General features: G+C 42.1%; 1 protein-coding gene across 1 annotated transcript in view; it reads right to left on the bottom strand.

The window, feature by feature from the left end:
- stpg2 (sperm-tail PG-rich repeat containing 2) overlaps positions 1–17,697 on the bottom strand; it is a 295,396-nt gene that overhangs the window by 147,980 nt on the left and 129,719 nt on the right. Inside the window, exon 12 of the mRNA XM_067994494.1 lies at positions 11,158–11,311. Coding sequence (XP_067850595.1) covers positions 11,158–11,311 — 154 coding nt within the window. The remainder of the gene's footprint in view (positions 1–11,157; positions 11,312–17,697) is intronic.

The following is a 17,697-nucleotide window of genomic DNA, read 5'->3' on the forward strand; positions in this document are numbered from 1 at the left end:
CGCACACTCGCTTCTAGTGTGACGTGCGCCGGACGCCATCTTGGTAAAGGGGTTTGCGCAAGTGCAAATAATAAACGTTGGCAGCATGTAAAGTAGGGAGAATACGAGGTAGATCACTGTGCAATGCTGATTTAAAGGGATAGATATCATTTTGGCTCTCAACGCTCCAACCAACGCACTGTCTTAACTACGACCATCTGAATATGTCTTAGATGGCGTGGAGGACCCCCCACCAACGCTATTTAAAGGGATCATGCAGGATTTACAGGTTAGTTGCTAGATTTACGGCTTCTCACTGCTGATGCATTTGTACCTGTTTTTGGAGGCCTCCTATACTTGAATACTAGGACTCGGGGACATAGCCTAACATTTAGAGCCAGGACTCGCAGGAGCGAAGTTAGAAATCGCTTCTACATAGCATGGTAGAAGTTTGGAATGCTCTTCTGCAAATAGCACTTGATGCTAGCTCAATTGTTAGTTTTAAATCTGAAGAATGAGATTTCTGTTAACCAAGGGTAATAAAGGATATGGGGCTAAGGCAGGTATATGGAGTTAGGTCACAGATCAGTCATGATCTCATTGAACGGCGGAACAGACTCGAGACGCTAAATGTCACTGCCACTTGCTGCCTCCTGTTATACGCCACCTTCTCCGGCAAGAAAGCAAGAAGTGTGTCAGTGAGAGTCCTGCAGGATGACTGGCCGATGTGCCTGTCGTGGTTGAATAGCTGCCAGTGTGTGTGACCTGTGAGTTGTGGGTGTGCGGCCTACAACAGTGGTAATGTGTGAGGGTGAGAGGAAGTATCTGATTGGAAGAGTTGAGTACTGATTGAAAGAGTTAGTTGGTATGTGGGTGATGGGGGGCGTAGTGCGTGGAGCAGTGGATGAGGTAGAGGTGCAGTTGGTAGGAGATGTCACTTGACAGTTGACGTCATTCACCTTGACCACTCATGTCAAAGCACTGAACTTCTTCCTACACTGCATCCATGCTCGTGGTGCTATGCGCCTGGCATTGACTTCGTCCCCTACTGCCTCCCACTGCCTCTTGAGCACATGTCTGGAGGGCCTCTTGTCCCCCTGCGGATATAGGATGCCCCTCCTTCTGTCCACCTCTTGCACCAAGGCCTCAGAGAACCTTGGTGTACGCTGTCTCGCAGGCCCAGTACAAACCAGGTCTGCTGGTTGGTGAAGTCTGGCGTGCAGATTGGAGGATGTGGGATTTAGTAGTGTGCAACCTTTATTCAATGTTTTAACATAACTCAAAAGTTTTGTAAACATAGGGACAGGAGCTGCATCTGTGTTTTACGTGTGCGATGTCTGATCTCCATTCAGACTCTGTGCGGTCCCGTATCTTATATTTTGCATATAAGAAGTGCAGGCTGCCTTTAAGAGGTGCAGACTGCCTTTAAGAGGTGCACGCAACTCATGCGATATCTGGGCCGCCTGCTGGTGAGAAGTGTGAAGCTGGTGAGAACGTCGCGGTCAGGCCTGACCGCCGCGCTACAATCAGGTAAGTGAGGAGATAGCACGAATCTCACGTGCTGCCTACATCGGAACCACCGGGCGCAGGTTAATCGCGCACCCCGATGCCCAGGCTGGGTTCGGGAGTTAACCAATTTACCCCCCTCATACTCTTGTAAATTCAACTAGATTCCCCTTTAACCTTCTCTGTCCTAATGGAAAAAGGCCCAGTTATTTTTAACCTTTCTTCATAACTGTGATCACCATTCCCCGTGTCACTCCAGTGAATCGTTGCTGTGCTGTACTCTTTCCATGGGTTTAATATCCTTCCTATGATGGGGTCCCATATCTATGTCCCCAGATGTTGGAACATCACATCAGAGAACTCTTGGCTTGGCTCACAACTTGCCAGTTTATTTTATTTATTTCCTTGATTATTCTTTCTCCCCCCTTTCTTCTGTAATGAAGACACTGACCATTTGCTAAAGTACGGTCCCATGGGGCCAATAACCTGCAGTACTTTGCCCAAATGGATGTTACTCATGTGTGAGCCTTGACAGGAAGTGTTGTCAGGCTACTCATCCATGGAATCATCACGGCCAAGCCCAATCCTCTTCTCCATCTGACACCCAGACATACGCACTAGATCGTAATCAGGAACAGGAACTGTGGCTAATTTTTCTTCTGACTAACCCATGAGCCATGAGACTGATAGTAGCATGTCTTACTGCCACTATGGCTGAGATTGGAACTGACTAATTCATCATCAATATGACATATCACGGAGCTATAAAGGTTACAAGACGATTATTACCTTATAAGCAGAACCTGACACTAATTTCCAAGTTACAGCCCACTGGTTACATTGAACGCCAAGGCTAGTGCTCACTGGCACTTCAAACAAATGTAAGGAATCTTACAACACCAGGTTATAGTCCAACAGTTTTATTTGAAAATCACAAGCTTTCGGAGGCTTTCTCCTTCGTCAGGTGAGTGTCACCTGACGAAGGAGAAAGCCTCCGAAAGCTTGTGATTTTCAAATAAAACTGTTGGACTATAACCTGGTGTCGTAAGATTCCTTACATTTGTCCACCCCAGTCCATCACCGGCATCTCCACACCATGACTTCAAACAAACTAAGAGAAACAGCAGAACTTTTTTTTTAGCTAATATTGTTGGTTTGAACCCGAGTTTTAAATAGATTTTAAAAAAAAGGAGTGAGAGCCCAAAGAGACTTGTATTTATAATGCTGGGAGCTGCAAGGCAGCTGGGTGAAAAAACGTTAGCAGCAGCAAATCAGTTTAATGAGCAGAGAACAACAGTATCAGGTTGAGGCAATTCAAATTTGCAGTGCAAGGTTGGTGGATTATTTGAGACATCAAAAGTAATTCATTCGCTATGAAGTGCTTTGGGACATCCTGAGGTGCTATATAAATGCAAGTTCTTTCAGTTTATAATGGAAACTGGTTTTCAGAAAAATAAATCTGTTTGGAACCAGAGGGGAAGATGAGGAAATTTTTATTTGCGCAGTGAGTTGTTGTGATCTGGAATGCGCTGCCTGAAAAGGTGGTGGAAGCAGATTCAATAGTAACTTTCAAAAGGGAATTGGATAAATACTTGAAGGGACAAAATTGCAGGGCTATGGGGTAAGAGCAGGGGAGTGGGACTAATTGGATGGCTCTTTCAAAGAGCTGGCACAGGCACGATGGGCCAAATGGCCTCCTTCTGTGCTGCATCATTCTATGATTCTAGGATCCTTAGACATCATGGTCTGGCTGTCTCTTTAGCTGATGCCACGAAATAAATGAAAGAAACAAGAACTTGCAAGCAAGAGGTTTAAACTATGTGAGTGCTGCCTTTCAGCCTGGCTACCAATTTAAAAACACGACTTCAAATTTTTAATCTTACTCCGTCTTTTGGATGAGACGTTAAACTGGGGCACTGTCTGCCCTCTCAGGTGGACGTAAACGATCCCACACCACTATTTCGAAGAAGAGCAGGGGAGTTCTCCCCGGTGCACTGGCCAATATTTATCCCTCAACCAACATCACTAAAACAGGTTATCTGGTCATTATCACGTTGCTGTTTGTGGGATCTTGCTGTGCGCAAATTGGCTGCAGCATTTCTCTACATTACAACAGTGACTGCACTTCAAAAGCATTTCATTGGTTGTAAAGCGCTTTGGGACGTCCTGAGGTCATGAAAGGCGCTAAACATTCTCCTGAAGAAGCAGAACATCAGGCAGCAAACCCTCTGACTGGGGAACAATTCGTGGTCTCGAATATCCTTTTCCCAGTCATTATGATTTTGACACAGTCCTTCATTTTTGATGTTCGAAAGGTAAATGCAAATTTGCCAGCATGACATTAAATGCTGCCATGGCGGTTTGAAACATAATGAAAAATAATGGCATGTAATTCAGTGGAATCTATTTATAATGTACTCAAATATAGCAAGATTCCATTTATAGCGACACAGGTAAGATGATCAAGAAACATTCAGCAAAGCTGAGGTGAACGTGTAAACAACAACTTGCATCTATACAGTGCCTTTAACGTAGTAAAATGTACCAAGGCACTCTACAGGAGCGTAATCAGATAAAATTTGACACCGAGCCACGTGTGGAGATATTAGGACAGGTGACCAAAAGCTTGGTCAGAGAGGTAGGTTTTTAGGAGCGTCTTTAAAGGAGGAGACAGAGGTAATTCCAGAACTCAGAGAATGTCAAGGCATTACGTTGTTGCAACAATCATTATATCTGCTTTATTTTTTTGTTTATTCATTCTCAAGATGTGAGTCTTGTTGACGAGGTTGGCATTTATTGGCCATTCCTAGATACCCTGAGAAGGCGTTGGTGGGCCATGCTTCTTGAACCAGTTACAGTCCAGGTGGTATTCTTTGTAGCGGTTTAATGCAACTGAGTAGCTTGCTGGACCACTTCAGAGGGCAGCTAAGAATTAACCACATTGTTGTGGGACTGGAGTGACATATAGGCCAGACCAGGTAAGGACAGCAGGTTTCCTTCCCTGCAGGACATTAGTGAACCAGTTGGGTTTTTATGACAAAACAACAGCTTCGAGGTCACTTTTTACTGATACCAGCTTTTTTTTTTAATTTGCAATTTTTTAAAAACTGAATTCAAATTCCCAAGGTGGGATTCAAACTCATGAATTGAATTAGTAGTCTCAAGGTTCATGGATTACTAGTCTAGTAACAGAACCACTACACTACCATACCCAATGTTTTAGTACAATCCTTTGCAATGCAGTTTAATTGTTATCTTAATGTTAATGAGAAACAAGCACAACAACATCACAACACCACTGATCACATTTTTTTTTAAACAGGTTGGCGATGTCTTACTAAAATTTCATCGCAAATCTGCAATGAGAGAGGGGAAAAAGAGCAACAGGGTAGAAATAAAACCCAGGCACATACAGACAGGCAAAAACCAAGAGGTATCAATTCACTTTCTGTGTAGCTGAATGAGTGAACACTCCTGTTACAATAAAACTACTACCCACTGAAAATGAAAATCTGGGCATTAATCTTTCATTAGCATTTAGTCAACAAAATATACCTCATAGACCAGTTAGTTGTACCTAGTGTCTGTGGTGACATCTCAGCCTATCACTGAAACTAATCCTCAGAAAAGCAAATGTCTTAATACACCATCAAGCATCAGCCTTCCTCTGATGGTTCCCCAAGTTTTGAATTTTACCCTTGAGTGATTATTTTCAAATTAAACTGGTTGTTTCATTAGAGTCAAAGTTATTTGTTTTGGAGATTTTATGCATGGTTAAAAAGAACAGTTGACATTTTGATATATATTGGTCCTACACTGAGATTTTTAAAAATGTATTGTTCTACATTTCATTGATTTTTTGGAAGCTATGGACTGCTGTGAATATGTTTAAAATTTCATTGCAAGGAGGATGCACGTAATTGGAATCTAATATGTTTTAAGATAAGGAAAAAGTATCTTGTAAAATAAGATGAGAAAATAGTCCCAAAGTTGTTTTTGAGCAAATATATGCATCGCAAAGGTTTCAGCCGTGGTTTGGTTGGTAGCATTCTTGCTTCTGATTCATGGAGGTTGTGGGTTCAAATCCTACTCTAGGGCCTTGACAACATAATCTAAGCTTTCATTTCAGTGCAGTACTGAGGGAATTCTGCACTGTCAGAGGTGCTACCTTTCAGATGAGATGTTAAACCAAGGTCCCATCTTCCCTCTTAGGTAGATGTAAAAGATCCCATGGCACAATTTGAAAAAGAGCAGGGAAGTTCTCCCTGGTGTCCAGGCCAATATTTATCCCTCAACCAACATCACTAACATAGATTATCTGGTTATTCATTTCATTGCTGTTTGTGGGACCTTGCTGTGTGCAATTTAACAGCCACGTTTCCCTACATTACAACAGTGACTACACTTCAAAAATTACTTGATTGGCTGTAAAATGCTTTGGAACATCCTGAGGTCATGAAAATCACTATATAAATGCAAGTTCTTCCTTTATGTGGTTGAAAGTCTTTTGAACTGGAGATAAAATGTCCAGTCAAAGCCTAGGCTTCTGAGACAGCCCTGAAGTAAAAACTTTAATGAGATAAAGACACAGAAAACAATTCTGTGGGTAAATGTAAACATATTATGAAATATGCAAAAATCTTATTTTGGACATTTGTTTAAACCCTTATTTTGGACATTAGAAATTTCAGTTACTGAGAAAAAATGGCAGATAGATTTTTATTTCAAAAATGATTTGATTACTGCAACTTTAAGTTCTGGTGATTGATTAATCAGGATTTGTTGTTTTCATAAGCCCATAGTAGTTTCTCATTGGCAGTTTACCAGCCAACGACCATATAGAGTTCTGATTTGTTACATTAAGCCAACTGAGGCAAAACGTTGACAATAAAAGTGTGACAGCAAAAATGTTGACTGGAAAAATGTGATTGAAAAATTGCAACAACAGGAAGTAATGTGAATGCGCAGAAAATGTGCATTACACACAAGATTTTAAATATTATAAATAGATGATGATTACTATTGTGACATTCGTGTGACACAACACTGCTAAACATATCAAAAGTTTTACAGTACTTCAACCCTGGTGAATGCTTGCATGTTTCAATCTGTATTATTTTATAAACCACAGATTTGTTTGTACATTAGAAAAAAATACAGGGCTATGGGGAAAGAGCAGGGGAGTGGGACCAATTGGATAGCTCTTTCAAAGAGCCGGCACAGGCACGATGGGCCGGATGGCCTCCCTCTGTGCTGTATGATGTTACAATTATGGATAGAAGATTAACAGAACTAGCTCATTAAAAGCGTCACTACAGTGTAGGGCAAATAAAAGAAAAATTACAAGCCACCTAAGGGTTAACGTGAAGCACACGGCCATACTCGGGCCCTAGCTGATGCTATTCTTTTAATTGCTTTACTGTAGAAAAATGTTATTTTTGCGGTGAGGTGAAAATCAAATTGAGCATTTAATTACAAGGTGGCATACTCAATAATTCTAGGAGAGAGTAAGCAAGTCTCCTGAAACAAACAATAAACTGACAAATAGACCCACAATGAATGGTTTTTGTACAGCTGTCGTCATTCAGTCTGTGCAGCTCCTTAATGGAAGAATCCAATCAGTCAGAGCAGCTAGAATGGTTAAACCCACTTTAATATGTATCATTAAGGACACAATACCAGCTCATTTACCATCTGCTTACTGCTGTGGTCGTGTCTCAATACTTACCTAATAGTGTGTTAATAGCCACATCATCGTAAAGTACACAGAAATTGACCCTTTGAACCACGATGTATGCAACTGCACATCCCAACCAGAGTGCCATCTTCGGAAATGACAGCACGTATTAATGGTTTTTTTAACCTCGTTAACTTTCCTCCTCCTTTTCACACCAGATTTCAGCAGCGGGCAGGGGAGAGAAAAAACAAAATAAACAGAGAGCAGGACAAAAGAATTGGACACAACGTGACAGGTTATGAATTCAGCACATGTGGGCTAAGGCCAAGAAAATATCAAAAGGAACAAATTCTGGCATTGAAATTTTTCATTTTAGAGTTCTAATAATATCAAAATGCAGCGTTTTAGGTCAAAAGGAATAATTGCATTAAAGCGTTTCTTTTCATGTAGAAACAAAATCCCTGAGGGTTACAACCTTAATAAGTGCCCGGCTTTGTGCTGCATTCATCATAATTTACTTCTACAGTTTCAACCAGATTTCTGATAACAAAGTGATATTTTACATGATATCCTATCTCCAGCACACACAAAAAAAATATTAGGACATTTATTCTCATATTGCACCCTATTGTTAGATTGCTGCCAAAATGGCAAAAGAGATTGGTCCAATGGAACATGGGAACACAGGAACAGGAGGAGGCCATTCAGCCCCTCAAGCCTGTTCCACCATTCAATGAGATCATGGCCGATCTGTATCCTAACTCCATTTACCCGCCTTGGCTCCGTATCTCTTAATACCCTTGGCGAGGAAAAAAAAATCTATCAATCTCAGATTTAAAATTATTAATTGAGCTAGCATCTACTGCTTTTTGTGGGATAGAGTTCCACACTTCTACCACCCTTTGTTATTGTTATTGTTATTCTCACTTGGAAGTTAGTGTTTCCCCATTGCCCCCTCCCCCCACCCTGTACTGGTACTACTCTTTTTATGCCTCAGTCTATATCCCTGTTTGGACAAATCTGGAAGGCATTACCCCTCTGTTCTCCTTACCTGTCATAATAAAACTTAATACACCCAATAAAGTGAGATGCTGGGTGGCAGAAAGCGAAACATTAAAAGGAGTTTGGACAGCATTCATCGGGAAAAAAAAGATAGTCGTCTGTCTCTTCAAACATACATCTCAATCAGATCTAGACAATTTGTCATATATATTGCACTGGCAGGAATCCACATCCGAAAATCTGGTTTGAACCAAATAAAGGCAATTGTCAAAATGTAAAGTGCATTGCATGAGTGACACGATCTTCAAATCTGATGGAAGAATTAATAAACCAAAAATCCTCAACTTTGATCAACTGATGTGAGAACTACAACAGCAACAACTTGCATTTATATACCATCTTTAAAGTAGTAAAACTAAAAGTTCCTGCAGCCCCTAGCCTATAGCTAGAGTGTAATAGGGAAACACCTCTGTTGTTTCCTTCAGTTACTGGCTTCAAGCAAGGGTTGGCACTGTGTCTTTACAGTGTCTAGCACATTAAATAAATTCTCGAGATACGTTTCCTATTACGTAATACCAGGAAGCCAATAAAGAAAGAGAAGCATTTATACAGTGCCTTTCACGGTGTCCCAAAGCGCTTTACTGCCAAGGGTGTACTTTTTAAGTGCAGTCACTGTTGTAATGCAGGAAACGCGGCAACCAATTTGCACGCAGCAAGGTCCCACAAACAGCAATGTGATAACGGCCAGATAATCTGCTTTAGTGATGTTGGCTGAAGGATAAATATTGTCCAGGACTCTTTCTTGAAACAGTGCCATGGGATCTTTTGTGTCCACCCGAGAGGGCAGAAGGGGCCTCGGTTTAACGTCTCATCCGAAAGATGGCAGCTCCCTCAGCACTGCATTGAAATGCCAGCCGAGATTTTGTACACAAGTCTCTGAGATATGGACATGAACCTACAACCTTCTAACTCAGAGTGCTACCCACTGAGTCACAGCTGACACCAAATCATGTCATCAGTGCCTAGTTATACAGGTTTGGTGACAAACCGCTCCACCAAACCAAACATTTTAGAATGATAGCTGCTGCGAAGGTCGAGACAGTGACAGCAAAGAAGCACAATGTCTGCGGATAAAATGCACCAGTATTTCAGTTAAAACCCTATAAATGTAGAATTCATTCCCCTCTGTTTATGGGGTGTAAAGCATGCCATGAACTGGCATCAGACCTTACAGTATTTAACAAGACCTCTTATCCAGGGGAACGGTAACTTATTTCACTATTCAGAGATTTTTCTTATATATTAACTGCTCCAATGTAGCTGTCACTACAAATTCCCATTATATAGGCCAGTTAATGTGATCTCTTTAAACTACCCCACATGGTGCAAAGGCAAACTGTTCACATTAAGTCCGGTGATTTTACTTCTTTCGTTACTGCGCAATAACATTACCACTGAACCTTGACACAAACACTGTATTCAAAAATAGTTGTGTTGACTAAAAGATGTCTTTCTGATTATTCCATCTATGAATGGCATTGCAGCACTGAAATCAGAATAGCCTGAGGGTCAAAGGTTAAAAAACAAAGAACTCTTAAAGGCACCATAAATATTTAACTTTCACCTACAAGGCGAACCTAAGTTACAGTTGTTGGGGTAGAAATTGTTGTGCTCGTTTTCGGGGTGTAAAACTGGTGCGACAGGGCCCAATTTCGAGGACTAACATCCTGCACAATAAGGACGCCTAAAAAAACATCCGATCCGAAATTGGGTCGGGCCCGGAGGCCACCTAACACGGGCGTTGGGTCCCTTATGTGTGTAAGTGAGGGGCCTAATTGCCTGCTTTAGGTCCCCTCGCAGAAATTGAGTAGCGATGAGCGGGACAGGCACTCAGGACTCTTCAGCGGCCGCCATCTAAAAGTAAGTTTCCTCAATGCAATTTTTACAAAAGGTCTTCCTGTGCAGCCAAGAGGAACAGGAGTGCTCCCCCGTCTCCACAGTGGTCGTGGCTGAACAACGCTCCCCACCCCGCCCCCGTTGCCCGCTCCAATCCCCCCTCCCGGGACTTGCCCTTGGACCGCTGCCGGTGACGTTCGTGCTCTACAAACGCGCGAGCCGCCCATGAAGGCGCGACAGATGCTGGCAGCTCACAAGTAAAATATTAACGAGGCCCGAGGCCCAATTTTGAGCCGACTTCGGGCTGGGGCCGAAAATGGGCCCAGACGAACCTCTACCCCATTATGTTTTGAACAGAGCTTATAAGTATGAAAAGCATGCAAAATTATGTTATTCCAAATGATACACACATACCCTGCTGCCAATGACAGAGGATTAATTTGAGCTCACTGTCGGAAAGAAGGCAGAATGGGTATATATTCTGTCTCCAACTCTTTGAAGTGCAAATCTGATCAGCTACGAAGCCAACATAATCGGCTGTATACAGTGACACCACTAGTCCTGGCCAGAATGGAGATGATTGGGCAATTCCCCCATCAATCATGCCCGGAGACCGCACTGCTGTAAATGACTAGGATTGATTTTACACACGTAATGTGAGAAATAACCAATTTGTAATTTGTAACTATCCTCCACTCACTGCATTTTGCTGGAGAAATCACCCAGCTATTATCGGGAGAAGTTGCTGTAGTTTCGGCCATGAATTCTGTTTGCTGTAGCTCGTAGAGAGTCTTTTTAATTGCACTCTGTAAATAGACTTTGCTTGCTTTGCTGTTTGCTGTAAAATACACCGTTTGCCGTAAGTCCCGCCCCGTCTACAACTCATTGGCTGACACAATGGTGTCAATAGACATTCCGAACATAATCTGAAGCGTTGCTGTCAAGGACAAGTAGGAAGAATAGGAATTTTTGATCTCTGATGCATTGAAGGTGCGATCCTGTATCCAGTGAATAGGATGCTCCTGCAGCACACGTATCTGCAATAGGCAAGTATGGAATAATAACTTACATTGTATATAGCCTGCCCTAAAACCTACCGGGTTCATCTGCAGTCTGTCGGGCTGGATTGAAATTCCTCGGTACTGTAGTGAGGAAAGAGTTGCACAAGAATTCATCTGAAATGTTCTGTCCTCTGCCTTGAGTTCTCTCGTAGGACCTTTGAACTTCATATGAACCTGGTGCTGGAATATTCTGAAATAGAAAACAGAAAATTAGCTGCACTTTCAAAAAGGAAATTTAATCGAATTTCCCTTTGAAACAAACTGTTTTGAAAGTGGCAGTGTTACACAGGAACAGGAGGAGGCCATTCAGCCCCGAGAGCCTATTCTGCCATTCAATTAGATCCTGGCTGCTCCGTATCTGTGAAGAGCCTCGGGACGTTTTACTGCGTTGGAGGCGCTATATAAATGCAAGTTGTTGTTGTTGAAGCTGGATAAGCACATGAGGGAGAAAGGAATAGAAGGATATGCAGATAGGGTGAAACACCACATGGAGGGGGTGAAAGTCAACATTGCTGGGACACAGAACGAGCGGTAGCGGATTGGCCGCCCATTGCACACCACTCCCCCCTCCCGCTATTCCTTTCCATTAACCTCAACGGGAGGGACGATTGGACGGGGTGTACGGTGGGGGGGGGCTGATCCACTGCCGTCTGTTCTGCGTCCCTGCCAAAGTTCAATTTCACCCCCAGAGAGTCCATTGGAACTGGCCAGATTCATAGCGGAAATTCAAAGTGCCTAATCCCCCTGTGACACTGGCACTCATGGGAATGTACCCGAGGATGGAATCTCTGCCTTCAGGGGAGGAGAAGAAAATCGGGAAAGAAAAAGTACAAAGTCGGGTGAGAATATTAAGCCTTGCGTAAGTTTGAAGGTGAACCCAAATGGTCAATGTTGATGGATCCATTTCGGATACAACAAAATGAACACTAAATAAATAATAGGACTGGCAAGGCAGTTTTACAGACTACCTAATAAACCACATAATGAAATATGCTTTATAAAAGTTTTAATAGCCATTTTAAAAGCATTTATAAAGTTGGATATTTGGAAACATCTTTCTTTGCATTAAACCATAGGTGATTTCACAATTTTATCCAATATTTAATGAGCTGAAATTGTATAGTGTGTTATTTTATTCATGATACAATTCTGCAGGAAGTCATCTATCATCTAATACATTTGCTTCTAATTGAAAATGTAGCACTGCCTGGCATAAATAATATCTGTAAGGTCATGACACAGATAGCAAACAAGTCAACCCAGCCTTTCAGGTCAAATGCTCACCAAGTGAAGTGTGATGGGTGCTACTTTCAGAATCAAAACCGTTAACAGCATGATTGGGCAAGTAAAGCAGAGCCCTATCAATGGAAACAGCACAGGGACAAGTTGAGGGAGCTGAGAAACTTCAGTTATGTGGAGAGATTGGAGAAGCTGGGATTGTTCTCCTTAGAGCAGAGAAGGTTAAGGGGAGGTTTAGCAGACGTGTTCAAAATTAGGAAGGGTTTTGATAGAGTAAATAAGGAGAAACCGTTTCCACTGGCAGGAGGGTCGGTAATCAGAGGACACAGATTTAAGGTAATTGGCAAAAGAACCAGGGGAGAGATGAGGAGAAGTGTATTTAAGCAGCGAGTTGTTATGATCTGGAATGCGCTGCCTGAAAGGGCGGTGGAAGCAGATTCAATAGTAACTTTCAAAAGGGAATTGGATAAATACTTGAAAAGGAAAAATTTGCAGGGCTATGGGGAAAGAGCAGGGGGAGTGGGATTAATTGGATAGCTCTTTCAAAGAGCCGACGCAGGCATGATAGGCCGAATGGCCTCCTTCCGTGCTGTATGCTTCCATGAAAGACAGTCAAAAATTACCAGAACTAATAAAATAAAAACAGATTTGCAGCGCATTGGAGAGTTGAATCAAGCAAAATTATTTTTTTTCAGTGCTTACTGCCTGTGGAACTAACGATAAATCTGTAAAATCCTGAAAATTGGTCCCTGATAGGTACAATTTGTGCAAGCAGAATTTGATGACAGTATGGTTAATTCCGATCCCATTCCCCTTTCTTCCCCCACAATTGCCAGCTAATTAAAAAGTCAGATTCATTCCCATCGGAGAACTTCAGTCACCACAAGAAATAAATAATGGGTTTGGAACCAGTGAAACCAATAAATTCATGTTTTCAATAGGACTTCAGTTCCACTCCAGGTGGACAAACTGCACAGGCAGCCATTAGGCCCAGTCGGTCCCAACTGCCCCATCAGTACCTTGTCAAAGATGTAGCCGTAAGAAAGCCCATAATGCGTCTGATTGCCCCATTACTCTTGTCTTGTCCAATCTAACAAGACAAAACACCAGCCTCCACATTAGATCAGGGTCCTGCCCTCTAACCTCTACAGCAGACTTGAATGATTTCTGCACACATCAGTCAGCATTTGCTACAAATGCTGGGAGTGCATAACGAGATTATCACTGTGCTGCTTCACCTGAGCCCTGTGCTGATGTTGGTGGCTCCATCTGTACAGCTAATGGACTGTTGCGTCATCAAGAAGATGATACTTGGTGGCAGGGCCTCAGTACGGGGCAACATTAAAAAAATGGTTTGACAACTAACAAGATTGATTGTCCCAGATTGAATTCTTCATTAAAAGCTCTCATTGTAATAATATAAAAGAAATGATTATGTCAGCTTGACGGAACAGCGTGTTGGCGCACTCAAGTTATACACCTAGGGTAGTGGACTATAATGTGTTCCCACAATCTCCCACACAGCACATTCCAACTGTTATCTAGACTATCAAAGGAAGCAGGAGTGAAAACCCTAGGCTTTTACTCCCACAAGGAGTGGGACAGAATCCCACAAACAGGGAGGGGAACCAACGTTAGACTTGGAAGGTCACAGAGAGCAGGCTCCTATTGGTCAGTTACAGAAAGGCAGTGGTCAGATCCTGGGAGTAGGTTAGCTGCCTGTACAATCAGTCATGTAATGGTGCATGGTACAGGACTTAAAAGGGAGAAGTTAAGTTTTTTTTTTAAAAAGTAAGTAAACGAATACATAATCAGTTAGTCCTGTATTCCATTGGAAATCTTTAACGGAAGTGTAATTTGTTACAAAAATGCAGATTGTTATATTGTTTAGTACGTATAAAACTGGATTATTAGCTACTTGTAGATGGCTTAATCACATACCGTACAAGCAAAGTTTGCCCAGTCCCAGATTGTCCGCAGCTTAATGCCCTAGCCTTTGTCGATTTGCTAATCTGCAGTTATCCAAAAATTGCTTTGTGAATAAAGGCCTACAATGGTATTGCTACAGTACACCTAGATTTTCAGCCAACGGACTGTGAATATGTGGATAATCTATGTATTAGTCTTTGACATTACACGCAGATATGTTTATAAGATCTTTGTTAAGAAACTGCTATGCAATTGTATTTTTGGAATGCAATCTACATTTGATTAATGGCCAAAAACCTAACTTTTCTCTTCACTTAAATCAGTGGAAATATTGACAGGACATTCAGATGTTGCTAAGTGGTACCTTCACAGTTGTGAAAACTTCAACAGTCATTATAGCAATGAAATTGGCATAGTCAGTTTTTTTTTTAAAGACCCAATGTTATTAATATTGGCAAATTAAGTAGATTGTACATCAAACAACAACAATTTGCATTTATATAGCGCCTATACCTTAGTGAAACGTCCGAAGGAGCTTCACAGGAGCGTAATGAGGCAAAATTTGACACCGAGCCACATAAGGAGGTATTAGGATAGGTGGCCAAAAACTTGGTCAAAGAGGGAGGTTTTAAGGAGCGTCTTAAAGGAAGAGAGAGGCAGAGAGGTAGAGAGGTTTAGGGAGGGAATTCCAGAGCTTCGGGTCTAGGCAGCTGAAGGCACAGCCGCCAATGGTGGAGCGATTAAAATCGGGGCTGCACAAGAGGCCAGAATTGGAGGAGTGCAGAGATCTCGGAGGGTTGTAGGGCTGGAGGAGGTTAGAGATAGGGAGGGGTGAGGCCATGGTTAAAGAATTAAACAGATCGCAGATACATTTCGTTAGTGTGGTATCTAGGGTTTAAAAGGCTGACCGTAGCAAGAATGCAATCACACATGAGAACTCCCCCCGGCTCGTCTTCGAAATAGTGCCATGGGATCTTTTAGGTCCACCTGAGAGGGCAGACGGTACCACGGTTTAACATCTCATCTGAAAGACGGCACCTCCGACTGTGCAGCACTCCCCTAGTACTGCACTGGGAGTGTCAGCCTAGATTTTGTGCTCAAGTCTCTGGGGTGGGACTTGAACCTATGACTGTCTGATTCAGAGGAGAGAGTGATACCATTGAGCCAAGGTTGACACATCAATTGGCAATATACGCGGGATTAAATCAGATATTTTATATATTGTTGAATAATTCAGTATCATCACATTGATTGTCCTTCATGTAGGTTGTGGTATTCATGGTTCGTGTGTAGTGAATTAGGATGGATTATTTGTTGATTTTTTTCCAGCTTCTGTTATCACTGCAAATTGACATCATTGAACTGAGATTATTTTTTAATGGCTGATTAAAGGGAGCTTTTACTTTCTAAAAGTCTGCCACCAGGTACAGCATTCGTTATCATATTATCAAATATTCCACCCATAGAATTATAGAATCATAGAAATTACAGCATAGAAGGAGGCCATTCATCCCATCCCACCTGTGTTGGTGCTATCTCTTCAACTAGAATGGAACCAAACAGTCTAATCCCACTTCCCCATTCTTTTTCAAACAGTTGCTAACCAGTGAAAGCAATCAGTATCATAATTTGAAAACCCTCTATTAAATCCCTCCTTAACCTTTGTGGTTCCAGTGAAAGAAGCTTCAATTTCTTTCTTCATAAAAGTCTTTCTTCACGATTACGATTTCCCACTCCTGGCATCACTTTAATCAGTCTCCGCTATATCCTTGCCAGGAACTCGTGCAAACTAATTGAACAAGGTCTTAAATTATGCGATTTAAAACAAAAAAATGGAAGTCAATGCAACAGAATAGGTCAGCGGATAATATATTCAGGAAAACAGCCTGCATTCAAGTCAAAGCAACAATGTTTAATTATGCTTTCGAGCTGAGTGAGGATTAACAAGGCAGTGTAAACCATATGCAGCAGTTGAGGGACAGAATGCCCACAGGGAACATTGAAGTGCATTCCTTTTAAATGCTATTATCTTCATACACAAAGGGCTGCTCAGTAACACTCTGTTAAAACAAGCCTCGGTAGAATTGTCCTGTCCTAATGCTGATGTCTCCAGTGTGCACAGATACAGATGTCCTTTCGTCTGCTGCTATTCAATTTTAGCTTGTCGACAACTAACGGAAAATGTACTCGATAAAATGGACTGCTGCGAGCTTTGCTACTGCATACATTCATTATGCTACTCATTTAGAGTTAGGTTAATAGCAGTGTGATCTCCAAGGGAGGACATTATTAGCAATGACAACAAGTTGAAGAGAAAGCTGAAGCATTATGTGAAATCACAAAACAACAATAGATTATACATTGCTACCAGATTAAGCATCACTATCAGATGGTCGGGCACTAAATTATAGAATCATAGAAAGTTACGGCACAGAAGGAGGCCATTCAGCCCATCGTGTCCATGCCGGCCGAAAAAGAGCTACCCAGTTTAACCCCACTCTCCAGCACTTGGTCCATAGCCCTGAAGATTACAGCACTTCATGTGCACATCCAAGTACTTTTTAAATGAGTTGAGGGTTTCTGCCTCAACCACCCTTTCAGGCAGTGAGTTCCAGACCCCCACCACCATCTGGTTGAATATATTTTTCCTCAGCTCCCCTCTAATCATTCTATCAAATACTTTGAATCTATGCCCCCTGGTCACTGACCCCTCTGCTAAGGGAAATAGATCCTCCCTTTCCAATCTATCCAGTCCCATCATAATTTTAGATACGTCAATTAATCTCCCCTCAGCCTCCTTTGTTCCAAAGAAAACAACCCCAGTCTATCCAATCTTTTCTCATAACTAAAATTCTCCAGCCCTGGCAACATCCTTGTAAATCTCCTCTGTACCCTCTCAAGTGCAATCACATCTTTCCTGTAATGTGGTGACCAGAACTGTACGCTGTACTCAAGCTGTGGCCTAACCAGTGTTTTATACAGTTCCAGCATAACCTCCCCGCTCTTATATTCTATGCCTCGGCTAATAAAGGAAAGTATCCCGTATGCCTTCTTAACCACCTTATCTACCTGTCCTGCTACCTTCAGGGATCTGTGGACATCCACTCCAAGGTCCCTTTGTTCCTCTAAACCTCTCAGTATCCTCCCATTTATTGTGTATTCCCTTGCCTTGTTTGCCCTCCCCAAATGCATTACCTCACACTTCTCTGGATTGAATTCCATTTGCAACTTTTCTGCCCACCTGGCCAGTCCATTGATATCTTCCTGCAGTCTACAGCTTTCCTCCTCACTATCAACCACAAGGCCAATTTTTGTATCATCTGCAAACTTCTTGATCAAGCCCTCCACATTCAAGTCCAAATCATTAATATATACCGCAAAAAGCAAAGGGCCTAGTACTGAGCTCTG

Source organism: Heptranchias perlo, chromosome 1, assembly GCF_035084215.1.
Source record: "Heptranchias perlo isolate sHepPer1 chromosome 1, sHepPer1.hap1, whole genome shotgun sequence".
Lineage (NCBI taxonomy): Eukaryota > Metazoa > Chordata > Chondrichthyes > Hexanchiformes > Hexanchidae > Heptranchias > Heptranchias perlo.